Genomic DNA, 27,778 nt, shown 5'->3' with positions numbered 1-27,778 from the left:
ACCGGACGATGAGACATGGTGTGGTTCTGTAGCAGAACATGGTGTGGTTCTGCTACAGAACCCCACCAGGTTCTGCTACTAGAACCTGGTGTGGTTCTGCTGCAGAACCTGGTGTGGTTCTGGTACCTGAACCTAGTGTGGTTCTGCTACCTGAACCTGGTGTGGTTCTGGTTGCAGAACCCCATCAGGATGGAGAACCAGCAGGTTTGTTTATCCTGTTGAGATCTGATGTCTCCTCAGTGTTCCTCAGCGGTGGACAATGATGTCATGAGATGTTAGTAGCTAAAACAAACATGACAACTTTCTCTGTGTGAAACTGGACCATTTATGTTTTAACCTTAATAAATGAGTTACTTTTATTTTATGAAGCTCTACAGGTGTGTGGAGCAGCTTAGAGATGCTGCATGGATCCATCATGGCGGAGCACCTGATCCATCCCGGTTCTGAACCCCTCCCTCCACCTTCATGGATCCATAGAACCTTATTTTTTCTAATGATTGTATTATTTGACACTAATATTGTTTCTGGAAACAAACTCTAATTAACGTGAAACTTCGTTTCTTCTTTTATGTTGGTGACGTCACGGACCTGCTCCCCACGGGGCCTGATGAGGAGGAACCTGAAAGTTTACTTAAAAACACCCACACAGTTAATTCACATGCAGGCTCACACCGGAAACTACAGCCAGACTTCAGAATAAAAGCCCGAGGGTGCGCGGGCTGCTCCCAGCTCAGCTGAAACGCGCTTTCTTCCTGTAAAACCATTGATGCGGATTTCTGCTCTGCTTCATGACACAACAGCAGCAGATTAATTCATCACTAAGCCCTAAAACTGCTGACCGTGAAGCAGGGCTGCAGGGGGAGCTTTTATTCTGAAAGGACGCGCTCTGGGACCGGAAGCAGCTCTCGTTGATCTGGCTTTCCTGCAGCTGAGCGCCGCCGCTCCCTGCGCGCAGCTCTCCTTCTTCGGTCCACGAAGAATCGGAACCAGAACCGAGATCAGGTGAGTGGTCTGATGTGAGGGCCGACAGAGACAGTCTGACCCGGAACCGGGTCCTCAGCTGGACCCGGTTCCGGGTCAGGCCATCAGCAGCAGAACTTTAAGCAGACTCCAGTTCCAACCTGGAGCCAGTTTGGACCTCATGGGGCTGTTGGTTCTGGTCCACCTTTACCCCCTGTTCTTTGTGCAGCAGAACCCGGCGGTCATGAGCATCCACCCCCGCAGGATCCGCCTGAAGCCCTGGCTGCTGGCCCAGGTGCACAGCGGCAGGTACCCGGGGCTGCAGTGGCTCAGCGCGGACCACCGGCTCTTCCAGATCCCCTGGAGGCACGCCACCCGCCACACGCCCGCGTCCGACGAGGAGAACACCATCTTCAAGGTTCGGTTGCTGCAGGTGGTGGGCTCCACATGGTACCGGTCCCTTCCTGAGCCTGCCAGGACGGGACCGGGCCCGGTACCGACCCGGTGTGGTGCTCCACCCTGACACGGAGAGGCCCTGCTGCTGGACTTCCTCCTGCTGTCAAGTTTCATTTCGTGCTTTTTGTGCAGAACTGCAGCGTGAGCCGCGCATGGTTTCCTCTTTCGCTGCCCCTGCTTCCTCTTTCTGTCAGGGAGAGGAAACCAGCTCAGAGCAGAAGCTCCCAGAAGCCCTCCTAGAAGATCTTAGCAGATCTCAGGACCTCCCAGAACCTCAGAGAACATCCTATGAGCTCCCAGAAGCCCTCCTAGAAGATCTTAGCAGATCTTAGAACCTCCCAGAACCTCAGAGAACATCCTATGAGCTCCTAGAAGCCGTTAGGACCTCCCAGAACCTCAGAGAAGCTCGCAGGAGCTCACAGGAGCTAGAGAAGATCCTAGAAGCCCTCCCAGGAGCTCATAAAGCCCTCATGGGAGCTCCCAGAAGCTCCATCTGCTCACCAGGGCTGGAGGCAGAGGAGCCCAGGCAGCACCGGCTCCAGCCAGGCTGGAACGGTTAAAGCCCAGTCTGGGCTCAGCGGTTCTGAGTAGAGGCAGAGAGAGCAGCAGCCGTCCTGAGGCCTTTTCCCTGCTCCGTGTCTTGCAGGCGTGGGCCGTGGAGACGGGGAAGTACCAGGAAGGCGTGGACGAACCGGACCCGGCCAAGTGGAAGGCCAACCTGCGCTGCGCCCTGAACAAAAGCCGGGAGTTCCAGCTGAAATTCGACGGCACCAAGGAGACGCCGCTCAAGCCGTACAAGATCTACGAAGTGTGCGACGTACCCGGCAACGCAGGTGAGACGCACCTGGACCAGCTGTGGTTCTGGTGTCACAGTGCAGGACGGTGCTGACGGCGCTTGTTCTTTGTTTCAGACGGAGCGGAGGACGAGGAGGAGGAGGTGAGCGAGACAAGGTGTGATGTGAATGTGGGCGTTGTTCTTCCTCAGAGACTAAAACTGTGAATCCTTTCAGATGCCCAACCTGATGGACCTGACGATCAGTAAGTGAAAGAGCTAGATCAGCGTTTTCATGCTAACCCAGAGGCTGCAGTCTCACCTCGTGTCTCCTAAGACCCACGGATCGACGAGCCCTCCTCCTTCCCCACCTTCGGCTCCTTTGGATCGCCCCAGGTGATCCCGATGCCCCTCCTACCAATGACCTCAGACCTTCAGCCTCAGATGGTGGATCCAGGGAGCTTCGGCCCACCTGGGGGTCTTCCCAATGGACTCCAGGAGCTGAACTCGCTGCCTCCTGCGGTTCCTGCTGCTCAGCCCGAATCAATGGAGGCCAGCAGCATGGGCTCCATTCAGACGGAGGCTCAGAACCACCAACCCTGCAAGTATGACCTGCTGAGCAGCGTCCCACGTGAGTCTCACGTCCAAAGTAGTTCCTCTCATAATATAATAATAATAATAATAATAATAATAATAATAATAATATAATAATAATAATCTTGTCATTGCAACATACATTCCAACGAAATTTGCTCTCTACATTTAACACTTCCCCTTGGGGAGCAGTGGGCTGCCACTGTGCGGCGCCCTGGGAGCAGCCATCATTCACAGCAAGATGTTCTGACTGCTTATCAGATGCACATCGTTTAAATTACCGCTAATTCAATTCAGTTTTATTTCTTTACAGTATGCTCAAGTCATTGTAGGAGAATATTGTGATCAACTGTATCAAATGCAGCACTGAGATCTAACAGGACAAGTATAGACACAAGTCCATTATCTGAGGCCATGAGAATATCATTAGTGACCTTCACCAGAGCTGTTTCAGTGCTATGATGAGCTCTGAAGCCTGACTGAAACTCCTCAAGTAGGTCATTACTTTGTAAATGTTCACAGAGTTGATTAGCAACTACTTTCTCAAGAATTTTAGATAAGAAAAGAAGATTAGATATAGGTCTGTAATTTACTAACTCACCTTGATCAAGAGATGGTTTCTTAAGTAAAGGTTTAATAACAGCTACTTTAAAAGCCTGTGGTACATATCCATTTACTAAGGATAGATTAATCATGTCTAAAATAGGACCACTGATCAGAGGGAATACCTCCTTAAATAACTTGGTTGGGATCTGGTCTAACATACAGGTAGAAGGTTTAGATGAAGCTAAAATTTTAGATAGCTCAGAAAGCTCTACTGCTTCTAAACAGTTCAGACACTGCGCAGGTTCTAAAGATTCCTCCAACGCTGCCTCACTTACTGAGGACGAGGTAATCATGTTTGGGAGGATGCCAATTATTTTATTTTTAATGGAATCAATTTTATTTATGAAGAATCCCATAAAGTCATTACTGCTAAGAGCTAAGGGAATGGATGGATCAACAGAGCTGTGGCTCTGTGTAAGTTTGGCAACTGTACTAAAGAGAAATCTAGGATTATTTTTGTTCTCAATTAATGATGAAAAATATGCTGCTCTAACTCTGCGAAGGGTCTTGTTATACAACAATAGACTGTACCTCCAGATTAAGTAGGATTCCTCTTGGTGTGTAGAGCGCCATTTTCTCTCCAATTTCCTAACATTGTGCTTCAAGGAACGCAGCTCTGAATTAAACCAAGGAGCCAGCTTCCTGTGAATAATCACCTTCTTTTTCAAGGGAACTAAAATGTCTAATGCAGAACGCAATGACGAAGTCATACCGTTTACAAAGGTATCTATTTGTGAATGGGAAGAAACAACATTGCTGCCATCTACAGGGCATTTCTGCAATACTGAGGATATTAAAAGGGGGACAGACTCTAAAGTTTGATGCAGCATTGTCTGATAAAGATCTACTATAATGGAACCTTCTTTTGGGGGTTGAGAACTCTGTTAGATTAAACTCAAATGTTATTAAAAAATGGTCAGACAGGACAGGGTTGTGAGAGAATACTGTTAATTCTTCATAATCAATGCCATATGTCAGAACAAGGTCTAAAGTATGGAGCCAAGAGTGTGTCGGTTTATGCACATTTTGAGCAAAACCAATTGAATCTAGGATAGTTTTAAAGGCTACACTAAGGTTATCACATTCAGTGTCAACATGAATGTTAAAATCACCCACTATAATAACCTTGTCAGTGTTTAACACCAAATCAGATAAGTCTGACAGCTGATCCAAAAACCGAGTAATTTTTATCAATCACTGCTGAGTTGGTTAAAATATTCCTTTAACGAGTGTAAGCGATACTCCCAGTACTGAGACGACTAGTGGTTGGGAAAAGTTCAGCCTAAAGCATCAAATAGTGATGGACCCTGTAGAACCCATCAGTAATGCAGACCAACATCTGAGATCTGCAGGGCTAAGAACGTTACCGGACCTAGCCATCTGGACCAGGTGTAGTCCAAAGGTTTTGTCTTTAACTGTAATTCAGTGTGATCAGTTTAGGGCTTTGGGTTTGTGGGTTCTGCTGGAACTCTGAAACAGACGATCTAACCAAAGGTTCTTCACTCCTGGTGCAGTAACGGATCTAGACCTGAAGTTCCTGTACCGGGGCCGAGCGATGGGCTCTCTAACCGTCAGCAACCCCCAAGGCTGCCGGCTCTACTACGGTCACCTGGAACCCACCCCGGAGCAGGTGGACCTGTTTGGGCCGGTAACTCTGCAGCAGGTCCTGTTCCCGGGAACGTCTGAAATCCAGAACCAGAAGCAGCAGTTCTACACCAACGCTCTGCTGGACGTGATGGACCGAGGTCTGATCCTGGAGATCGAGCAGCAGGACATCTACGCCATCCGCCTCTGCCAGTGCAAGGTGTTCTGGTCGGGCCCGGGAATGCCAGAACAGGGACCGCCGAACCCCATGGAGAGGGAGAGGAGGATCAAAGTGTTTAGCCTCAACGAATTCCTGCAAGGTTTGTGTTGCGCGGACCCGTTTGGGTTTGTGTGCGGTGCTGTTGCCTGAGCGCTCTGCTCTTCCTCAGGGCTCATTCTGTTCCAGAGAGGCGAAGCTCCGAGCCCGCCGCCCTTTGAGCTGTACTTCTGCTTCGGGGAGGACTGGCCCGACAAGAAGCCCAAGGAGAAGAAACTCATCATCGTGCAGGTGAGCTGGCTGAGGTCCCTTGGCTGCGGGTTCTTGCGGTCCAGGTTGTAAGGGTTCTGTTGTTGGCTGCAGGTGGTTCCTGTGGTGGCCCGCATCCTGACGGAGATGTTCTCAGGGGAACTGAACTGGTCCACCGACAGCATCCGGCTGCAGATCTCCAACCCGGACGTGAAGGACCAGACGGTGGAGCAGTTCAAGGAGCTGCAGAGGCTGCTGCAGAACCAGCTGGGGGTCCAGGCGCCCTGGGCCCCCGCCGCCCCCCCGGGGTCCCTGGAGGCCTCCATGAACAATGCATCAAGTGGATTCTCCATGGGGACCAGCTGAAAGCTCCCCCGCAAGGACCGTGGCGGGTTTGGGCCGAACCGGATCTCAGATTCCATGGAATCTCAATATTTGGTGGGTTTGCAGGTCATTGGTGGACCAGAACCAAGCAGAACAAGTAAAAGACCTGAAGCGGTCCGATGTGAAGACCTCAGTGTTCTGCTGTGTAGCTCAGGGCTTTCGGTGTGGTACCGCCTACCTCGGTCCACTGTGAACGGGTCCACGTTCGGCTTCTCCGTCCTTCACATTTCCGTGTATAAAGTACTGCCCCAAACCTCCTGATCCAGTCCAGAACTTTGGATCTGGAGGTTTTATTCTGACTCTGATTTAGTATCTGGTCCAGAACATTTTCACGAGCTGTTCTGGTTGACCGGACCGGCTCCAGACCTCAGAAGGAGGAACTACACAGCACCGCTCATCAATTTTAGGTTGTTTGGTACCAGCAGCCAGACTCAAACACACATAAGGTGATCCGAAGAGACAGGTTCTGGTTCTGGAGACGTTCCTGTTTCTTAAACACAGGACTTTCAGATCCTGTTCAGCTGCTGGACAGAACGAACTGGGCCAGAACCTTCGTCTCTGCAACATCCAGAAGGGTAACGGGCTGGCCTCCGTAGGCCCATCTTAATCCCGCTGTGTCTGGACCGGTGCTGATCCAGGTTCTGCAGATTCATAACTCACTGGAAAGGTTCTGGCTGTAAACTGGCACCATAGTGTCCTGATAACCCTGAACGGGTCAGTACACCAAAGCTTCGTTCACCCAGAACCCTTTTAGAAGAGAGAAAAGCAGCCCAAGGCTGGAGAATAAGACCAGGAACAGGTCCGGTTCTGAGGTCCAGTCAGGGGTATTCGGTACCGTCCTTCAGTTCTGCCTTTAGCCGGGTTCTGGGCATCAGCCGGCACCGCTGCACATGTTGGACCGTGTTTGTGGGGCTGTTGGTGTGACTGTTCTTCAGCGGTAGAACCAGAACCCGTTCCTGCTCAGGTCCATCAGAACAGACTACAGGCTCTGAATAAACATTTGATGAACATTTTGTACTTTTAACAGCAAAGTCTTATTTTTCTGCTTTGATGAATAAAGTTTAATTCCCCAGAGGATCAACCGGACTCGGTTTTCATTTGCAGCCCCGACCCAGTAGAACTTTTGTTCTGAACCCGTGTTAAACATCTCCTCCAGGTTTTGCTGAGCACCACCAGAAACCCGTTTAACCAGAACCAGGTTAAGTCAAGAAGACGAGTCAGCACTTTTCTTTCAGCTGTTTTATTGTTTACAGCAAGGCTACATCACCACTGATGTCACGGTGTCAGTCCGCCTCATTACCCAGAGTCCTCTGTTTCCATTTATGGAAAAACAACTAAAATAAACCAAAGATAAAAGGTCAAAGGTGACGCCAAATCCTCCAGCGATACGCCACTCAGCCCACGGCATCATGGGAAACTTTTTGGCTCTGATTTTTGGCACGGACAAAAACATCTTGACCAAAGTCCCAAAAATAAATCTCTTAAAAACAGTTTTAGCAGGCACGTCCTGATTAATCGCCACTGAGGATCCAGCAGGAACCGATCCACACCCTTCCTCCCGTCCTGACCCCGCCCACTCAGAACCACCTGCTGCAGGTGAGGCCGGCTCAGGTGAGCCGGGGGTGGGCTCCGCCTGTCATCAGTCTTCCTCCGTCAGGTTCCAGAGTCCTGTTTCACATTCAAAGTCCCTCCGTCTTCATCATTGTCTTCATGGTCTGCAGTCGCAGCTTTTTGCCGTCACCTCTGAATGTTGGTCAACTAAAGATTTAACCTGCGGAGCAGAAGAAACCTGAATTAGGACAGGTGAGCAGCAGCCGTGCCCAACGTTACCTGGTTTACCTCAGGGCACCTTGTATAAACCGTGGTACCGCATGACCATGGCCAACAGATACCAGTACCAATGACTACTATTGCTAACATATTGCTGTCACTGTAGGTCAGAAATGCAGGGAAACCAGAAACTGCAGATTAAATATGGACTCTAGATCAACCCAGTATTGGACCGGTCTTGTAACGTCCCTTCAAGCTCCTTTTTTTGGATTCAAATGGATGCAACTGGAATGAATTGAAGTTAAAATTGAAGAAATCTGCAACTATGGGTACCGACCCAGAATGACGTGCAGCTTTATAGATGCACGGCACTTCAAATCAAGGTCCAAATGAACAGCACCCGCCCTCAGATCCTAGTCTCTGCTCTGGGGCATACCGGTTACCCGGGTAAACGGGGTCTTCCGGGGTAAACGGGGTCAAACAGGTAAACGGGGTCAATCGGGTAAACTGAGTGACTCAGGTAAACGGGGTTTCCCGGTTAAACGGGGTGACTCAGGTAAACGGGGTCTCCCGGTTAAACGGGGTCAATCGGGTAAACGGGGTCAATCGGGTAAACGGGGTGACTCGGGTAAACGGAGTCTCCCGGGTAAACGGGGTCTCCCGATAAACGGGGTCAATCGGGTAAACGGAGTGACTCGGGTAAACGGGGTCTCCCGGTTAAACGGGGTGACTCGGGTAAACGGGGTCTCCCGGTTAAACGGGGTCAATCGGGTAAACGGGGTGACTCGGGTAAACGGGGTGACTCGGGTAAACGGGGTGACTCGGGTAAACGGGGTGACTCGGGTAAACGGAGTCTCCCGGGTAAACGGGGTCTCCCGGGTAATTGGGGTCTCCAGGTTAAATGGGTAAAATGGGTCTCCCGGGTAAACGGGGTGACTCGGGTAAACGGGGTCTCCTGGGTAAACGGGGTGACTCGGGACGACGCTGACCTGCTGGAGGCTGCAGCTCGGGCTTACCTGGTGTCATGAGAAGGTCGCAGCTATCGGTACAGTCTGGTGAACTCTCTGATGGCCCAACACACCTGCTTGCACTCCTCCGCGCTGAAAGACAAACCAAACGCACTCATGAACACTTCCTGTCAGATGAGTTTGTGCCGTGTCAGCGATGAGTCAGGTGTTCCCTCTGCCGCTCAGCTACCACCGGCTCCAGGACGAGTCTCGACTCGCCCCCTCTGGGCTCCAGTCTTTCGGCGCCCCACCTTCTAACGGACGGGTCTCGGCACGAAGCTGTGGGGCTCCGGCTGAACGCCTCCTGGATGAGTCACTGCTGAGAGCTTCCTCTACCCCGCCTGCTGAGGTTGGTGGATCGGATCAGGCAGAACTCTGATCCGAAACAAAGACCGAGCCCTATCCTGAAGGCTCAGCAGCTGGCTGGGTTGCCAGGGCGACCACAGGAGCAGGACCCACTGGCGGTGCAGCCCACACAGGTGTTCCTGCTGCGGTTCTGGACTCACCTGGTCACCTGTTTGTGGAAGTCCGTCAGCTGTTTGTGGGTGACGGTCACAGCTCCTCCCGCCGTCTCCTTGGGTAACCCCTTCAGAGCGTTTTCCAGCCAGCGGCAGAACATCTGGAACAGACGGGAGCAGAGGTCACCTGAGGGCTTCAGAACCAGCAGAACCTCCAGCGCAGACGGACTCACCGGCCTGTTGAACAGCATGATCTCCCACAGAACCTCGGCCACGTCCGGCAGCGTGTACGGCGGCAGGCAGAAGCAGCACGAGTGCAGCAGCTGGTTGATGAGCTGCTGGCCGTTCTGCTCCATGGCCTGACCAATCAGACGCTTCCTCAGCTCAAAGTCCTCCTCGTGCTGCACACACACATTCACAGCCCTTGGGTTCTGGCTGGCTAAACGCTGCCGGGTCAGAGGAATCAGGGACTCACATCGTTGCCCACGCCGGTGTGGACCAGGTCTCGGATGAACTTCATGACGCTGCAGTTGGCGTCCCGGTGGTCCAGGGACGCGGCGGCGATGGCGCACTGGATGATGTGGACGATGATGGTGCTGCCGAGCAACGTGACGGGACTCCTCTGGACGAACCTGGACACAGACCGCAAAGGTTCAGGCAGGACCTCCTGTCTCTGACCTGCTGCGTGTCCCGGGTGTCTCAGGGAGACCGTCTCAGGTGCGCAGCAGTGGGCTCACCTGGTGGCGAGTCTGAACAGGTCGTCCACGGTGTCAGGGTGGTTCCTCAGGCTGTTGGGCTGCTCCAGCAGCTGGAAGGTGGGCATGCAGAGAGCCTGCAGGAGAAAGAGACGCTCCGCCTCATCAGCTGCTCGGCCCTGCAGGGCGTGGTCACAGGTAGGATGAGGTGTGCCGAGCTTACCTGCAGCATGTCCAGCAGCCCCTGCCTGCAGCCCTCCTCCATGCCGTACTCATCCACCAGGATGCTGCCCAGGTACAGGAAGCAGGAGTGTGGGTACACCTGGTACACGCTCACCATCTGACGGAGACAAACCGCCCGTCAGTGTTTCTGTGGCCGGCGCCGGCGCCAGCCGCCATCGGCGAGTCTCACCTGAGTGACGAGCGGCTGCAGCAGGCAGGCGGAGCCTTTCCCCACGCAGCGCACGGCGAAGCGGAGGCAGCGGCAGCATCGCTCCACGATGCGGTTGTCGGCCTGGTGAGCGTTGAGCGTCTCGGACAGGACGGGCCAGATCTGCGGGGAGACGGCCGCATGTGATCCAGAGCGCTTTTCTAGCCAAGCACCAGGTGTGTTCAGGTGACTTACCTCCTGGATGACCTTCTGACACGGATGGGTCTGTCCGTTCTCCACGATGGGGTTGGTGTGCCTGCGGAAGGAGAACCAGGCGGTCACTATCTGCAGCTGCCACCGGGGGGCGCCCTGCAGGTAGACTCACCTGAAGATGACGGCCAGCCTGTCCAGCCACACCGTGGGATCCGCCGACTTCCCGTTGGTCGACTGTTCGGCCAGGAGCTGAAATATTTTTATTAATTTATACCTTTATTTTTACAGGCAAGTCATCAAGAACAACTCTTATTTACAATGGCGGCCTGACAGGAGGAACCACTTAGGAAAAATAAATACATAGTAATACATAAAATACTATTTAAAACAGAGAACCCAAAAATGACCGTAGAGAGGCAACTGCCAGGATGATATTGTTTTAGAGGATGAAACTGAGATTAGTCGATCTGGTTTAAGAATATTTTGCAGAGCGTTCCAGTGACGAGTGGCAGCAGATTGAGAAGAAGACCGAGGGTCGAGTTGGTTTAGAGAATAATTGATGAAGTGAGGACCGGCTGCAGCAGGTGACCTAAAGAAGCTCTTTAAATGAAGATGAACCAGAGAACTTTGCATCGATTGTGAGGGAGGGCCAGTTGACAGATGAACACAGAGCGCAGTGGTGGGTATTTATGGTAAAGACTGTCAGGATTTGGACCAGCAACCCTACAGTCTAAACAGGAAGGACAGAAGTCAGAACGTTTGTCACGGCTGCAGGTTCCTGGGATACGCACACTGACCTTCTTCAGGGCCAGAACCTGAACGGCACACAGGTCGCTGAGACACTCGGCGATCTTCTCCAGAGGCAGCCGGGCCAGGACCAGCGCCGTACCTGCGGGGCGACACGCCAACCAATCAGAGACCAGCGGTTCCTGCAGCTCAGAGCTGGGGTCCCGGGTTCAAAGCCCAGGCTGGGTCACCTGCAGACGGCAGCTGGGAGCAATAATCTGACAAAACCTGGTTCAGCGATTCTTTTTTTTAAAAACGTTTAAATTCTGGGAATCGACCTGAATTCAAGGTGCTGGTAAAACAAGATGGCCGCTGTGGCGTAGTGAACTATGGAAATATAACCAAATGTCTGTTTTACACAATGATGGTGAGGCTAACCGTAAAAAAGATCTCGTCTTTTCATCCTAAGCGTATTCTCAGCTTTGCTGCTGTTCTCTTCATGGAAGAACAACGACTTCATTCCAGACCTTAAATCTCTAACTTTGGACTAACGGACTAAATGTCTGGCCCAGCCGGAGCGTGTGACCCGGCCGGTTCTGAACGGCCCCTGGTCCAGAAGCAGCACCTTTCAGGAGTCCCACGGCGGCCTCGGTGGACAGGGCGAAGGAGTCGAGGGAGCGGGCGATCTCCAGCAGCCCCTGGAAGTGCTGGGCCATGTGGTCCCGGCACACCGAGCAGATGTTGTGGATGGCTTTGGCCGCGGCCGACGCCAGAGGCTTCTCCCTGAGGCCCTTCATCAGGTAGTTCAGCACCGGGTCTGTGGAGGAAGACAGCGCCGTTAGCATTGTTAGCGTTAGCGGCGTTAGCAGCAGGAAGCTAACAGCCCAGAGTCCATACCCAGGAATCGGGGGTTGCGGTCCACCACCTCGCTCATCTCGCCCACCAGCTCGATGCTGGTGTAGCGCACGGCCATGTGCACGCTCTCAGGCAGCAGCACCACCTGCTGCAGCACCTCCGACACCGTCGGGTTGTTCTCCCTGCAAAAAGGCAGCAGGTCAGCGCTGAACCGCCAACCCAAGCCGGTTCTGACCCGTCAGCCTGCGGAGAAACTCACGGGTCGACGCTCTTGGCGATGGAGGCCATGATGAAGAGGACGGCCTCGGTCACCTCCCACGGAGGACTGCCGTCCTTTAGCGTGGAATATAGCTGTGGGAACAGAGGCGGAACGTCAGCTGGAGCAGCGAGCGGGCCCAGGTGATGCCCAGGTGATGCTCAGGTGATGCCCAGGTTCTGACGGTACCTGAGAGAAGCACTCCATGGATCCGACCAGGAAGATGACGTCTTTAACCAGGTCTGAGACGCGCATCCTGAACTCCCCGAAATCATCCGTTTCCTCGGGAATTCCCTCCTGTGGAGCGGGACGAGCGTTAGACCTAGAGCGGGATCAGAACTGGGTCGGGCAGAGCCGGTTCTGGTGTCTTACGTGGTCCGGATCGAGCTGGCAGTGCCGGGCCAAGCAGTGCAGGAGTCTCTGGATGTACGGGCGGAAGATGCTGTGAAGATTTGCATCGTTGATTTTGTACAGATGTTCTCCCAGACGGTACCAGAAGTTAAAGGAGATCTCCACCACCTGCAAGACAGACGGCCGGATCAGAACCAGACGGCCGGATCAGAACCAGAGCCACCGGGCCAACTGACAGGAACCAGTCCCTCTGCACACAGGAGGAAACGTCCTCTAGGAAGCGCTAACTACACCGCAGCACTTAGCCAGAACTCTAAACTGTGATTTAATTCAACAATAACTAAGATGTTTGTTAAAACTGTTTTTATTAATCAGAATATTATTATTCAGCAGTTTGTTGAGCTGGACCTCAACTTTCCTTTGTGACAAAGCTTCTAGTCAGAGTGGCTCATGTTACCCTGAGCTATCTCTATAGTTATGCTGCTATAGGCTTAGGCTGCTGGAGGACATCAGAGTCTATTTCTCTCACTCTGCTGAGTTCTCCTACTGCTCTCCAATGTGAGCTTCTGCGCTTTCTGTGTCTCTGCTCTGTCTTCTCTACCATAGAAAGTACTCCTGGGTCAATGTGAGCTTCTGAGCTTTCTGTGTCTCTGCTCTGTCTTCTCTAACATAGAAAGTACTCCTGGGTCAATGTGAGCTTCTGAGCTTTCTTTGTCTCTGCTCTGTCTTCTCTACCATAGAAAGTACTCCTGGGTCAATGTGAGCTTCTGAGCTTTCTGTGTCTCTGCTCTGTCTTCTCTAAGCCCCAGTGGGTGGAGGCAGATGAGCGTTCACACTGAGCCTGGTTCTGGTTCTGCTGGAGGTTCTCCTCCCTGTTAAAGGGGAGTTTTCCTCTCCACTGTCGCTTCAAGCATGCTCAGTATGAGGGATTGCTGCAAAGCCATCAACAATGCAGACGACTGTCCACTGTGGCTCTACGCTCTTTCAGGAGGAGTGAATGCTGCTTGGAGAGACTTGATGCAACCTGCTGGGTTTCCTTAGAGAGGAAACTTTCTCACCAACCTGGAGGATCTGATGGAAGCTGACTTTGGAAAGTGACTCAAGATGACATGTTTCATGAATTGGGGCTATATAAATAAAATAAAATTGAATGAATCCTTGCTGAACATAAAGTGAAACCAACAAACCAGTCGATGCATTAAACATTCTGACAGCTACTTAATGCTGTGCTGAGATTCCTGAAGGTTTCTGGTAAGAAGTATGATTGTATAAAGTCTAAAACTAATAATAAAATCAGATTACCTCACTACTGCATCTCTTCCCTTCCATGTGCAGGAAAACCATTTTAAACTTAATTACCAACACTTAAAGTCCGTCTGATCCGTTTTACGTAGCCTAAAGCTGCAGACCTCTGCCGTCTGGAGAACGCCGTTCCTTAAATTGTGAATAATTCACGGCCATCCAAACGATGGAAATCAGCTGTTCCAGTCACCTTCAGCCTGCTGACTGCTCTACAAACGGGTCGCTGTAGGGAACTCCAGCCTGGTTCTGTCCACTCGTGGCATTCTCTGTAAATCAGGGTCCGTTTGCCCCACAGTGATGCGAGGCCTTTCTCTACTGCTCCACCAGCAGCAGCGTGACCAGCGTCCATCATGGACCCATTCTGAAACGCTGGGACCCCGGGACACTTCCAGGGACAGGAGGTCCAAACGGCGGCTGTCCCTGGAAGTCTGGGACGTCTGGCCGGCCTGTCCAGGCCAACGCTACTTTACATGTGCACCAGCTAGCTGAGGTTGGCTTCACAAGCAGCAAAGCCTTTATTATTATTATTATTATTATTATTATTATTATTATTATTATTATTATTATTATTATAATAATAATAAGCAGCTTCCAGTCTTCATGCAAAGGACTGACTGCAGGCGGCCAGACTCGCCCACCTCAGTCCAGCTAATTAATAGGAAAATGATATGAAAACAGTTTTCATATCATCCAGCCTGTGATCCAGGGGCCACGACACAAAGCGGCTCCACATCCGGCCTCAGGTAGCCTCACACGCCGGCGTGACGCCACGCTGGGTGACAGCAAGGCATTCTGGGACTTCAGTGAAGCCAAAATGATCGCGCTCTTTTCTGCCTTTACCACAGAAAGCTCTGCAGAGGCTTTTAATCCGGCTGTTAGAGTTTATTACAAACCCTGGTTAAAGCATTTAGGGACTTAAACCCCCCCCCCCCCCCCCCGTCAGGATAAAAGGCTGAAGGGAGCAGAGCCTCGTACCTCGTACTGCGGGTGTCCCGCACAGATGAGCAGCAGCTCCAGCGTCCTCAGGTCGCCCATGCCCTGCCCCGGGGTCCTGACGGTGGTCTCCAGGAAGGTCTCGCAGAGCTCGGTGAAGATCCTGCAGTAGTTCAGCACCCTGAGGACACAGAGCAGGCGTTACTGGGCCCGGCGCTGCAGGAGCCCACCTGCAGGGCCGCCCCTTACTTGTCCAGGTCCTCCCGGGCCACGGCCATGTGGTAGGCCGTCTCCAGCGTCAGGACGCCCTGGAAGAGCTGCAGAGCCAGCGGGATGTTGGTGTCCACGTTCTCGATGGCGTAGAGAGCCGAGCACACGCAGTCGGACGCCGCTTCGTGCAGGTTGGTCGACGTCTCGTCCCTCTGCTGCGGAGACGGAGCAGAGGCGGTCAGAGCCGGGCTCGGCGTCAGGCGGGGGTCTGAGCGGGACAGCGGCTCACCAGGATCTGGAAGAGGACCATCAGCAGCTGGTTGCTGGCCATGAAGTTGCTGTCTAGGACTCCCAGGTTGAACCAGCTGCCCAGACAGCGGAACACCTTGATCAGCATCTTCTCGTCGTTCCCCGTCTTCTCCACACAGCTCGCCTGAGGAAGACAACACAGAGCCGTCACCGATAGGTCCGTCCCCAGAGACGGCCGGGTGGACCGGGGGGGGGGGACACGGACCAGCAGGGACACCACCGTGTTGGAGTAGAAGGCCAGGTCCTCGATGATCTCCGTCCTGCGGTTGGCTCCGATCCTCAGCGAGCGGCTGTGGACCTCCTCCGGCAGCACCGTCAGGATCTCGATGAGGAACGGCATGGAGCTGATGTCGTTGTTGTACCTGCGGGGGCGGGGCCACACACGGGGTCAGAGGTCGGCTCAACGGCAGCGTTCAGCATGTGGTGAGCGAGGGTTCCTACTTTTCTATGAGCGTGTGAACGCAGCCTTTCCAGGAGGCCATCTGCAGAGCGAGGTCAGCGATGGCCAGAGCCAGCTGCAAGAGAGACACAGCTTAGCCTGGTGCTAACATAGAAAGTACTCCTGGGTCAATGTGACAATGTGACAGACAGAACGGCCAGAACCTTCCAGAAAGCAGCAGACATGTTGAGGAGGAAGCCCTGCAGCTATGCCCCCCCCCAGCTGTCTGCAGACACCAGCTCAGAGACAGATAGGCCAACAGGATCGTACCCGAGCCCAAAAGGTCCGCCGTCAGTCCCTCTGAGCGACGACAATGGATCCTTAAATTAATTAACCGCACTAACGGAGATACGGAGCAACGAGACAAACTTAGAAACGTCCGTCTGAAAAGGTTAGAACACTGCGTCAGACAGAGAAACGCTTATTTAACCCAGATCAGAGGAACCAGCCGTCCTGACTCCTTTCATCTGGTGGCGCTTTCATCAAACCCACTCGCCTCCGACTGTCAACCAATCCCAGAGCTCTGCAGTCAGCAGCCAATCAGCAACCACTGTTTGTCCCAAGGTGAGCCGTTAGGGTGCAGAGCCATAGATCGCTGCGTCATCAGCGAAGAAAGGCAGCATGTAATTAAAATATTCTGAGTTAATGACACCAAACGTTCTCCTTTATTCATAGTGATATCTGGTACCTTTGGCAGGTGGGCCGGTACCTGGACACTAAACCCAGCCTCTCCATACAGCGTGAAGCGAACTTCCTGCTAGCTGGAAAAAAAAACGTTTATTTCTGTTTTCCTCAATAAAACATTTGGACTGACAGAGCAACTCACAATAAAAAAGTTGCTACTTAGGTGTGTCACAATAATATTAGGTAATGGTCTGGTGTTCTGTTAGCTGTGACATCATCAGGGGAGGCAGATCATCCTCTATTACCATCTATCATAGAAAGTACTCCTGGGTCAATGTGAGCTTCTGAGCTTTCTGTGTCTCTGCTCTGTCTTCTCTAAGCCCCAGTGGGTGGAGGCAGATGAGCGTTCACACTGAGCCTGGTTCTGGTTCTGCTGGAGGTTCTCCTCCCTGTTAAAGGGGAGTTTTCCTCTCCACTGTCGCTTCATGCATGCTCAGTATGAGGGATTGCTGCAAAGCCATCAACAATGCAGACGACTGTCCCAGCGTCCATCTAAACGCTGGTTCTGATGAACTCATGAACTCACAGAACCAGAACCTTTTGGGTCGATCATCAGTTCCTCCTGCTCCAACAGCAGGAGTTCTCCATCATCTCAGAACCTGGTACCGGTCCATTCTGTGCGCTCACAGCAGTCAGAACCAACACACCTTTGCGTTTATAGTTTTTTTTCCCCCACAAAGAAGTACAAAACTTCTGCGGATGTTTTATGGAAATCCAACAACTCTGCTAATATCAGAGTTTCTCCTTTGAATAAATCTTGGTGCAAAAAACGCAGGTAATGATGGGATCATTTGATTTTCAGCCCAAATAAACGGTGCATCCAGAATACGGTACTTTTTTTCCTTTTAATCCGAATACATTTTAATGTGATGAGGGAACGTTGCGCCTGTAAACCAGCTGTCACTAACCAGCTAACCAGCTAAGCGCTGCGTTAGCTAGCAGACTAACGTTAAGGCTCAGTTCTAGTCGGGCTTCTGACTCGGCTCACAGCACCGAGCCAGGCGCTGTCGGCATTTCCTCATTCCATAACGGGACAAACGTCTCACCTGCTGCTGACCTCCTGTCGCCTCATCAGTGACTCCATGTTGTTTCACCTCCTGCATCACTGAGGCGTTCCCACACTTTGAACGGGACTTTTGTTTTTTAGTGAAGCGTGGCGTGCTCCCTGTAAACTGAGGAGCCGCGTTCTCTGTGTCGTCGTTTAGTAGAATTTAGTACGAAAAGGCAGAATTTTAAAATACCGCCCGGCTCGGCTGACATGACGGCGGTCTGCAGGTGAGGTATGACGCATTAATCACCACGACGAGTCGCTCAGTAAATTCATGGCCAACGCTTTTAATCGTTGATTTTTATGGATTTTATCGGTTCGTTGTTGCAGTCCTAATACACACAGGTGCACACACTCATATATACTTTAAACTTTCCCTCTATGCTGACGATAGTTGCATTTATCCTGATTAATCCAGTTACATGAACTCCTGCCATGTTGACCACACGGAACCTGGAGAACTGTTCTCTCTGGGGTCGCGCCGCTACAGGCTAGCCCTGGACTTCCTGTTTGCTCTCAGCCACTTCCTGGAGCGGTTCGTTACCTGAGTGACGATGATGGGGGACAGGTCTTTGAGGTTCTGGATGTGGGTCAGCAGGGAGTCCCGCAATGCATTGTGGGTTTCTGGAGGAAGCTCATAGAAGGAAGTCTGGATCTTCATCTTCATGGTCTGAGCGGCGAAATAACATGACTCCACGTCCTGTTTGAGCTGCAACAGCTGGTCTGAGATCTCCCAGGCAAACATCTGCACACAGAAGAAGAAGAAGTGATGTCACCAAACCTGGGCGGCAGGACCAGGACCTTCACTTTGGTCCCATAACGCCCTAGAACAGAATCTGAACCTCCATTTGGACTGAAGTAGAGGCTGAAACAATTCTTGGTAGGTCAGGAGTTAGAACAAGATGAAAGATATCAGGAAGTTAACCAGGACCTCATTCTGGTATCAGGAACCAATCACGGCTCTTCTCCCACCTGTCAGCTGGAATAATGGACTATTTTTAAAAGTTTTTTCCAAACACTTCTCTCCTGAATCCCAACTAATCTCCACCGTCCTCAGACATCAACATGATCAGAGTGGATTAGTAAAAATTCAACGATTCAGTCGCAGTTTAACCAGTTTTTGTCAACAGAAGTCTCCTGTGACCACCTAAGCGTCCATGGCCAGGTGTTCCCAGGTGAGCTCAGACTTGGACCTAAGATGAACAAAAGAGAGATTTACTTTTTCACGCTTTCACAAACCCATTAAGTTTTCACTAAGCTCTGCCTGTTTCCGCTAACATGTGATTTTGTTCTGGACCCGGTCTATAGGATAACCATTACTGCGTGAAACTGACAGCCAGAGCTGTGTTTCCGCCACAGCCTGAATTTTAGGGTAAAACCGTCTTAATGCTGAGCCGGGTTAAAGCAGTCTGACCCGCTGGCCCACCCACACCTCCGCACCTGGCCTCAGACCTTCAGCAGGTGATCCAGGTACACTTTCAGGTAAATCCTACCGATTCTGGCTAGAGTCTGGTTCAGCTGTCAGTCAGCCACGCTGACAGCAGAACAGGGCCTGTTAGGAATAAAGCCGCTCTATTCAGAGAAAAACAGGCATTTAAATACTTAAACTAATGATTCGTTGGTTACTTAACTTATTTGACTCATGTTTAACCAGTTAAATATCTGATAAAGTGAGTAAAGGACAGCATCCGTTTCTGTTTTGATCCATTCATTCCGTTAGCTTAGCCACCATGCTAACAGGAACCAGGAGCTCCTCTGAGACTGCGCAGGCCGCCTCACCTGTCCACTTCCCCCGCAGGTGACTTATTAAACCCACAAGGAACCCTTGTCAAACCCACACATGCCATCTCCCCGGGGCTCTCACCGATCTCTGAAGCTCTCCGAGCCACAGCGAGGCTCGCTCCTTCCCGGCCGGGTCCGGGTCGTGGTACAGGACCTGGACCGCCTGGTAGACCAGCGCCAGGTTCGGTTTACCCTCCATAGCAGCCTGGAAGCAGGCTCCCGTAAGGCAGATGGTTCGGTTCGGCTGAGGAGCTATCAAACCCAAAAACTACCAAACGGTCCGAGAACCGACCGCCATCTCACACGGGTTCTTCCGGGGACAACCTGGATCCTGTTCCGAGTGGAAACACGCCTGGAATATTTGTTCCTATCACGGAAGACGGCCCCTGAACTTTGAAATAGGCTCACAATATATATATATATATATATATATATATATATATATATATATATATATATATATATATATATATATATATATATATATACCATTTTCAAGAGAGCCCTGTTTGACAAAACAAAACATTAATAAAAAAAACACTAGACAACACCGTAACAAGTAATTAAAACATGTGACTCAATTAAATAGGCAATAAAATATAATTTAAAAGCCAGAGCAAGTTGCATCAGAAGATTTATTCTTTTGTCTAAAAAAGTTTCAGATCCTTCTGTACATAGATCCATGTTGAGAAAGAATGAAAATGCTGTTTTTTTTTTTGTCTTTTCTTTTGATCACACTGACGGATCACTGAAGGAGAGGAGGTACTGAGAGCAAAGTGTGTGGCTGGACTGTCTGAGCGACAGTGTGAAGATGGATAATAAAGATGCATTAAAGCATTTACATTTAGGTTTTGTGACTGGAATGATGTATTCAAACTTCTGGTAAAAGTGGACTCGTTCTGCATAAATTGAGTCTATATCATGCAGACAGCATCCCACAACCCCCTGCTCTGTTCTCACCAGCCATGCTAGGTCCTTCCTCTCCTGGACTGTGCAGCTCCCATACTTAGTCATGCTGAGACATAAATGCTCTCTATTGTAGCTCTGTAGAAGTTCTTTAGCACCTTAAGTCCAGAACTTTTCAGTTTCCTGAGGAAGAAGAGCCGTTGTTGGGCCATCTTTACCAGGTGGAAGTTGTTCTCAGTCCAGGAGGTCAGAGGAGATGTGAATATCCAGGAACCTGATGCTGTCAACGCCTCCACCACCTCCTCCTGTAGAGAGGAGGTGTTCAGTCCTCCTGGACCTCCTCTAGTCTATTATTACCTCCTTGGTCTGACTGGTGTTCAGGATCAGGTTGTTCCTGGAGCTCCACTGGGTCAGACTGCTGACCTACTCCCTGTAGTAGGACTCATCACTGGTGGAGATCAGACCCACTACAGTGGTGTCGTCCACAAACTTCTCCACTGTGTCTGTGGGGGGACAGCAGGACAGTCCTGGGTGAAAAGGTGAAGAGAGCTGGGCTGAGGACACAGCCCTGTGGTGTTCCTGAGGATCATTGGAGCAGATGTTCCCCATCCTCACCACCTGGGTCTGTTGGTGAGGAAGTCACTGATCCAGGAGCAGAGAGGTGGAGAATCCATGCTGTGGAGCTTCAGAGCCAGCATGTCTGGGAGCACCGTGCTGATGCTGAAGTCTATGAAGAGCATCCTGACAGGTGATGTTCTGCTGCAGGTTTACTTTTAAAATACTTTGATGACTGAATGAGAACAGCTAAAACCTTGCAGAGGCAAACAGAAGACTGTTAAATAAACTGATGTTTGATTTATCTTAGTCTTTCTACATGTTCTTAGTATTTCACACATACCATACAGAGCAGGGGGTTGCTTACATATGTCAGCGTAGTTCTGCACAACAAAAAAGATATACAAAGACAATACTTTATGACTGACTTTATTAAACTAAAACCAGATCTGGCATCAGATTAGACAGGCCACATTGCTGCCAACCCAGGGTCCAGAGGAAGCAGACTCATAGTTTAGACATCTCTAGCAGCTTCTGTACTGTTACAGCCATTAAAACAGTGAGAAATCAAACTGATTTAAACAGATCTGAAAGGAGAATGACATTAAAATGTCACTAAAATTAATACGAATCCTAATGAACAGAAAATGTAAAGAATTAAACATGGTTTCTTGATCATAAGATCTCTCTCTCTCTCTCTCTCTCTCTTCAAGGACCGTTACATAAGATAAGAAATGTCTTTATTATGCCACAATGGGGTAATTCAGGCGTGACAGTGGCAAAGATACAGAGTTACACACAGCTTATAGCTGTGGGAAAAAAACAAACTAATCTAATCTAAACTTGGTTAGATTAGATTAGATGATTAGTAAATATTGCACAATTATTGACAATGCGGCATACTGAGGTAAATATATTCAAGTTAAATAGTGGAAAAAAGAAGCCAATTTACAGAACTATATGAAATAATATGCATAATAGCACAGCAGCGTTTTGAAATAGCTAAGGCATGTGCAAACAGACATCATCATCTGAGACATTGTCCATTAGTGATGGTATTTATCTTCCAGTCCTCCTGTCTGCACCACCTGCTCTGGGTCCAGAGGGCGTCCCAGGACAGAACCGGTCCTCCTGATGAGTTTATCAACTGCTTTCTCTCAGCTGCAGATCAGCTGCTGCTCCATCAGACCAGAGAAAATGGCTTATGCCTCCAGAGGTAAAGAAGGCCTGCAGGAGCGCCCCCTGCAGGCCAGGAGACCTCAGCCTCCTCAGCAGGTAGATTCTGCTCCTGTAAAGAGAATCAGTACTGTGAGTTCAGTCCAGTTTATGGTTCTGGTGAACATCCAGGTACCGATCAGAGTCCACTATCTCCACATTAGCTCCTTGCATGTTCTCCAGGGTCAGAGAGGCAAGTCTGGCACTGAGAAAGTCCACCAGAAGCTCCTTAGTTTTCCCTGCAGTGAACAGGAACAGAACCGGTACCAGCACGGTTCCCTCCGATGCTCCTGTACAGCAGACCAGCCTGTCAGAACCACAGCTCCATGTCCTCACATACTGGGTCGACCAGTGAGGTAGTCCAGTGTCCCTTGGGACAGGTGGTGGTCCACTCCTAACCGCTCCAGCTGGTCCTTCAGGAGTTCTGGTTGGATGGTGCTGAACACTCTGGAGAAGCCAAAGAACAAGATCGGTGCTGCCAGGATTCTCCAGATGGACCAGAACTCAGTGCAGCAGGTAGATGATGGCAGCATCCACCTGCTGGTTGGTCAAACCTCAGAAAGGACTGATCCAATCATATGAGAGTTCCTAGGGTTGCCAACACGGAGGGCAGTGTTTGATGTAATTAACATATCATGAATAAAGCATATTGCAAAAGAGCAGCAGCCTGCAAACATGGCAGCCAGTAAGAGAAGCGCCCAGAAACCGTCTCAACAATAACCAAGAAGGCATCCTTAAAAAAGGGCAATCGACCAAAGGGTTAGTAACCAAAGGAGTAATGTTCGTGACTTGTTTGAAAAAAATGGATGCAGAGTTGGCAAACTTTTTCCTCACAGGTAAGCACCAGTTGTTTATTTTTTTGAGCTGATTAGAGTGTGACACCAGGTGTCTTCGATATTGGACCTTTGTTGGTCTTTCTTCCTGCTCTCTGTGAAGGTGGACACTTTCTTTTCCCCTCTCCCTCTCCCGTATCGTCCCTGCTTCTGCTTCTATCAATCTTTTTGCAGCCTCTTTTTACATATCCTTCAAATTGTAAATTATGGACCTGATCAGCTGGTGTATCAATGCAATTGATCAAATTCTGGGTGAAGGAGAGCCTTTGTGCACCTGGACACACGGTGGACTCCTGGGAGGAGGATCGTGTGTCTGTCCATTTTGTCAGTCGAGGATGTTGAAAATTACGTAAAAAATTGGATCTATGATAACAGGATTTCTGCTATTTGGAGCTGGCGGTTAGCTGGAGTATTGAGAAATTGTGAAAACGTTGTCAGCTGTTTTGGCCCATGTCAAGGCAACCTGAGCTATGTGAGGGATATGTCCGCTACCAGCACTCGAGCAGATAGAAATGCTGTGTAAGAAGAACTGTAGGCCAGCTGTTCCTGAACTTTCAGTTCCTGAACTTTCTGGTAGGATGGGAACGATGTGGGAGGAAGCTGGACCCTGGCAGAATGACCACAATTTTGGCTGTTTTGGAATTTCCATTGAAAAGAACCAGTGAGACTTTAAGGCAGACAGAAAAACAAGAGTCTGCCTGCCTGTAAACAAATGCTGTTATCAGAATCTGGCTACCTGGTGCCGGCTTTGAAAGGCAGACAATGTTGGTTTCTGCTGTAAACAAGATGCTCTGTGACGTCTGTGACCTGGACAGAGCGCTCCTGAACTGCCTGATAACATCTTTGCTATCAATGACTACGGCTGCGAGGGCTATCTGCCACAGGTCACAGACCTACACCAACACACATTAACACGCTTCTGTATGTTTGCTACTGTATGAAAGAAGTCTAGTCAAGGATTTACTCAGCTTGTTCCTTTGTAAATGTAATGTTTTTCTTTGCCTTTGTAATATTCCCCATTTAACGTTTTTCTGTTAATGTTCAGCACTTTGAATCGTCTTGTTACTGAAAAGTGCTTTATAAATAAGCTTGCCTTTCACAATATTCTAATTTACTGAGATACTGTTGGGGTTTACATTAGTTGTCAGTTACATTAATCAAAATTAATAGAAATAAACACTTGAAATATGTTAGTCTGTGTGTAATGAATGAATATAATATAGAATTTTCACTTTCTGAATGGAATTACTGAAAAAAATCTACTTTTTCATGATATTCTAATTATCTGACCAGCACCTGCACTACTTTTGGTCTTTGCAGCAGCTGCTGCTACTTCTTCACCTTCTCTTCATGACAGCTGCCGGCTGGAATCTGACTTTAAACTGCATTGCTGCCACTAATGATGGGAGTGAAACTGCAGAATAGCTGCTGTCAGGATCCCCAGGGTTTAACTTACTAGTTATGTTTCTGGGGGTTCTGCAGTTTTTCCTCTCATTTAAAAATTATTTATTTGTCAGTCCGTTAGATTCAGTTTCTGTTCATTATTATCATTCAGGTGTTTCTGTTGGATATTTATTTTGCTGCCTGTCTTTAGTTTAACTAATGGCTTTATTTTTCCACATTTGTTCATTCACCATGTTTTCCTGTTAGGTTCTTAAAGATAGATCTTTATATCTTTGGTATATCTAAAGTATTACAGAGTTCAGTTTGCTTGAATAAGCCGCAGCATTTATTAGAACGTCAAAAGTATGTAGCCCCTTGTTACACGGTTGCTGCGCTGCAGACCTCACAGATTGTGGTTTTATATCGTAAGAACTCATTCACTTGTTGATTCTCTGGTTTCCTGTTGAGCCAAGTTGGTGTTTTTTCCATTCCTCCTTCCTGGGGATGTTTTATTCTTGGAATGCACTTTGGAGTTCTGCAGTATTATCTACTACTCTAGTTGGAGAAGATATATTTAAATAACTTTTATACCCAACTGATTATTTACTTCTCGGTATCCACCGTTGCATTATGGATTGTTACCAACAGATGTTGGTTAAATAAAAACTACTTAGTGAACTGTCCACACTGTGCTGCCTGTTTACCCATACATCTGAAGATGTTCTGAACTGTTTGGTGTCACTGTTCGCTCCAAAGATCACCCAATCTGCTTCTGACCCAGCTAACTGGGTGATCGGCTTCACCTGCAGATGTTGACTCCCTGTAGGTGTGTTGACTCCCAGCCTGTTCAGTCACCTTCATCAGTTCTGCTAATGTTGATTGTCTCAGGTACTCTATTTCAGACTCTGCTATTACTGGTTAATGTTTATGCACAATCTTTTCATTTAAACTTAGTTCTGTCCACTAGTTAATGTCCAAAAACCTTTGTAATTTCTTCTCTGGTTAAACCTACACAGACCCCTGGAGATTTAACAAGGCGAACACCAGCCGTTATTCTTTTCACTCTCAGGCACATGTTGGGGAAACGATCATAACTGATCCCTCAGTTACTTATTAAATCAAAGAAACAGTGATTCCATCAAGTTGCTGCTTTTTATTGACACAGAGCAGAGAAAGTAATCCAGACAGAAGATAAATGAGCTTTGAGCTTGACCAACAGAAGGAGAGTGAAGCAGAAACGTCAGAGGTGAACGTAGCACCCCCGCTGTAATGTTTATATTCACCGTACACCAGATAATTTCTCACATTGATCAGTTTTTATTTCTAATTAATTCCCATAGTGACAGACGTATCGTACCACCCTATCACGATTTCTCCAGATATTCATCTCTCACCTGGACCCTGCTGCTCTACTGAGTGGATGTCAAACCCATCATTATCAAATGTTAAACTTCATACATTTATCAACCCTCGGTTTATGAACTCAATACTTTTAACCAGTCTGATACTGACCCAATTCTTAGCTGAGCAGATTTTTAAAAGCTTACCTTGGAGGCCGGATGATCTCCTATTCTCTCTAAAACTTAGCAGCTCTCTGCCAGCTTAGGCCATTGAACCAACAACTCCTGGCTGCTGCCTGTGTCAGGGCTCTGGGTGTGTTTCTACCTCTTGCTTGGAGCTGCAGGTGAGCAGGGCTGGAGCAAAACAAGACCTGGCAACCAAACAGGTGACACCTGCTGACGGCTCCTTTGGCACCTGCAGCCTTATCTTGATCTCCTAGATACTTTTCGCTGACACTAGTTTTTAAATTCTCTCCTTTTTTAAGCTCCTTCCTGGAAACCATGGCCCTCAGCAGCTCCTGGATGTCCTGCTCCTGTCCCCCTGTCCTGTGTCCAGTTTACAGCAGGCTGCTCGGTCCACAGCTTCAGATCCGACTGGGAATCAGAATCAGAATCAGAATCAGAAATACTTTAATAATCCCAGAGGGAAATTATTTTCGTTACATGCTCCAGATATACAAACTACCAGACTACACACACACACATATATATATATATATGTATATATATATATATATATATATATATATATATATATATATATATATATATATATATACAGGGTGTGATTTGCTGGGGGTGGGGGGGTGGGGGGGATTTCCCCCCCCTCTGGTTGTGATGTCCCCCTCTGGTCATTCATGTTTTATCCCTGGGGGGGATACATTCCTCCCCCCTCTGATCTAAATAAGTAATATTATCAGGGGTTAAAGTTCTCCGTCGCTGCGACAGATTTCCGTCATTTGGAAAATGAGCGCAAAATGTTCTGTGTAGACTTTTTATTCAAGATTTTAAACAGAAGCTGCGCTCAACCAATGAAATCTGGCAGAGCCAGGACATTAGCCAATCAGAAAGAGAGTAGGGCGGGTCTTTGCAACGCGGAGGTCTCCCATCTGAGTTTTATCGGTGTTTAATCATTTTAACTTTTGGAAGAACATCTCAAACTGACCACTGATGCTATGAATGAAAGTAACGATGGTCAAAAATTTTCTTTGGATTTATGTGAACCAGCAGGTCAGAAAGCTCAGTGAATAGAACAGCTGACAACAACTTCCGTCGGTAAGCTTGTCTGTCGCTGCTCCTGCAGCTAATTAATGAATTATTTCCACCTGTGGCCATGTCGCCTGTCAGTGTTTATTCCCTCGCTTCCAGCAACTTAGCTGATAAACGCAGCGACTAACCAGGGATCTCCTCTTGATTCACTGTTGTGTTTTATTTAAAACTGGAGGAGTAATGCTCTAGCTCGGATAATTTAGCATGACGCGCTTTTCTGTAACAAAGAAGGCAGAGCTGCAGTCAGAGCGGCTGTCAGTTAGTATGCAGCAGCCTCCACCTCATGAAGAGCTGAACCAGGACACTCGTTAAATAAAATCACAAGGATTTTGATGCATACAGATTATTAAGGAAACTACATAAAAAATAAACAAATAAACTGCAGCTACAACATGTACTGGAGAACGGGTTCTAACTGTGTGAGACCAGAGAAAGGCGATTCTCAGAGTTTTTGTAGTTATTTGTTGTTTTTACACGGAGTGGAGCATGATGTGAAGCAAGTCGCACTAGAAACATGTTAAATAGACTCCTGTGAATCTATGGACTCATTTTACTCCAACCCAAAACACCTGCCAGACAGACAAGCTAAACCAGCCAAGATTACCTTAAAAATATTTAACTTAGCAGAAGTTTAATAACATTTTTTAATGTTCTTAGAAAGCAAGTTACGTTTTTTTTTCTGATAAACTTTAAGCAATTTTATTAAACTTTTTAAAAATGTAACCTCCCATCCACGGATTTTCTATATCTGCTTTTCCGTACAGGTGTTACGTCATGCCGTATCTGATTGGAAACGCGGCTTGACGTAACACAGGACCGTGGAGGGGCTGGTGACTCTCCAGCAGTCAATGAGCGAGAGGTGGGGACACAGAGTATATAGGATTGATTTATATTGAATGTGACAGTGGAGTTAATGTACAGGTGTGAAGAAGATGATGTAATGATGCAAGCTGCTGTCTTTTGAATTAGCTGCAGTTTATTGAGGGTTTTGAAATTGTAAAGTGGAAAGGTGAGTGGACTGTGGACCAGTTTGGCAAAAGTGCAAAG

The 27,778-nt window shown here is 49.0% G+C and overlaps 2 protein-coding genes and 1 long non-coding RNA gene across 7 annotated transcripts in view; 1 reads left to right on the top strand and 2 right to left on the bottom strand.

Moving 5' to 3' along the window:
* The first annotated feature begins 513 nt into the window (after positions 1–513).
* On the top strand, positions 514–6,903 carry irf5 (interferon regulatory factor 5). 4 transcript variants are annotated; one of them, XM_036148805.1, is made up of 10 exons: positions 515–1,002; positions 1,096–1,098; positions 1,186–1,378; positions 2,063–2,249; positions 2,328–2,353; positions 2,427–2,454; positions 2,526–2,819; positions 4,903–5,292; positions 5,362–5,480; positions 5,553–5,804. In XM_036148805.1, exons 3-10 carry the CDS (start codon positions 1,205–1,207, stop codon positions 5,802–5,804), a joined length of 1,470 nt encoding a protein of 489 aa, XP_036004698.1. In that variant the 5' UTR covers positions 515–1,002; positions 1,096–1,098; positions 1,186–1,204. The 4 variants fall into 4 exon arrangements, with proteins under 4 accessions (XP_021179353.1, XP_036004698.1, XP_036004697.1 ...); XM_036148804.1 differs by having other exon boundaries at positions 517–1,002; positions 1,093–1,098; XM_021323678.2 differs by lacking the exon at positions 1,096–1,098 and having other exon boundaries at positions 514–1,002; positions 1,190–1,378.
* Positions 6,904–7,046: 143 nt separating this feature from the next.
* On the bottom strand, positions 7,047–19,572 carry tnpo3 (transportin 3). 2 transcript variants are annotated; one of them, XM_036148802.1, is made up of 23 exons: positions 19,313–19,572; positions 17,993–18,193; positions 15,719–15,792; positions 15,483–15,639; positions 15,258–15,401; positions 15,008–15,183; positions 14,801–14,939; positions 12,545–12,691; positions 12,362–12,469; positions 12,176–12,267; positions 11,959–12,098; positions 11,687–11,878; positions 11,127–11,224; positions 10,508–10,584; positions 10,378–10,438; positions 10,165–10,305; positions 9,976–10,092; positions 9,795–9,889; positions 9,533–9,689; positions 9,291–9,458; positions 9,106–9,218; positions 8,609–8,692; positions 7,047–7,593 (listed from the first exon to the last, which is right to left on the bottom strand). In XM_036148802.1, the coding sequence occupies exons 1-22, from the start codon at positions 19,427–19,429 to the stop codon at positions 8,632–8,634; spliced, it is 2,775 nt and encodes a 924-aa protein (XP_036004695.1). In that variant the 5' UTR covers positions 19,430–19,572; the 3' UTR covers positions 7,047–7,593; positions 8,609–8,631. The 2 variants fall into 2 exon arrangements, with proteins under 2 accessions (XP_036004695.1, XP_036004696.1); XM_036148803.1 differs by having other exon boundaries at positions 11,133–11,224.
* A 5,688-nt stretch (positions 19,573–25,260) lies between these two features.
* LOC118566607 overlaps positions 25,261–27,778 on the bottom strand; it is a 5,101-nt gene continuing 2,583 nt past the window's right edge. The window contains exon 2 of the long non-coding RNA XR_004933139.1: positions 25,261–26,056. This is a non-coding gene — a long non-coding RNA (uncharacterized LOC118566607). The remainder of the gene's footprint in view (positions 26,057–27,778) is intronic.

Source organism: Fundulus heteroclitus, chromosome 17, assembly GCF_011125445.2.
Source record: "Fundulus heteroclitus isolate FHET01 chromosome 17, MU-UCD_Fhet_4.1, whole genome shotgun sequence".
In the NCBI taxonomy this organism is placed as follows: domain Eukaryota; kingdom Metazoa; phylum Chordata; class Actinopteri; order Cyprinodontiformes; family Fundulidae; genus Fundulus; species Fundulus heteroclitus.
This window is presented reverse-complemented; position numbering and strand designations above follow the sequence as displayed.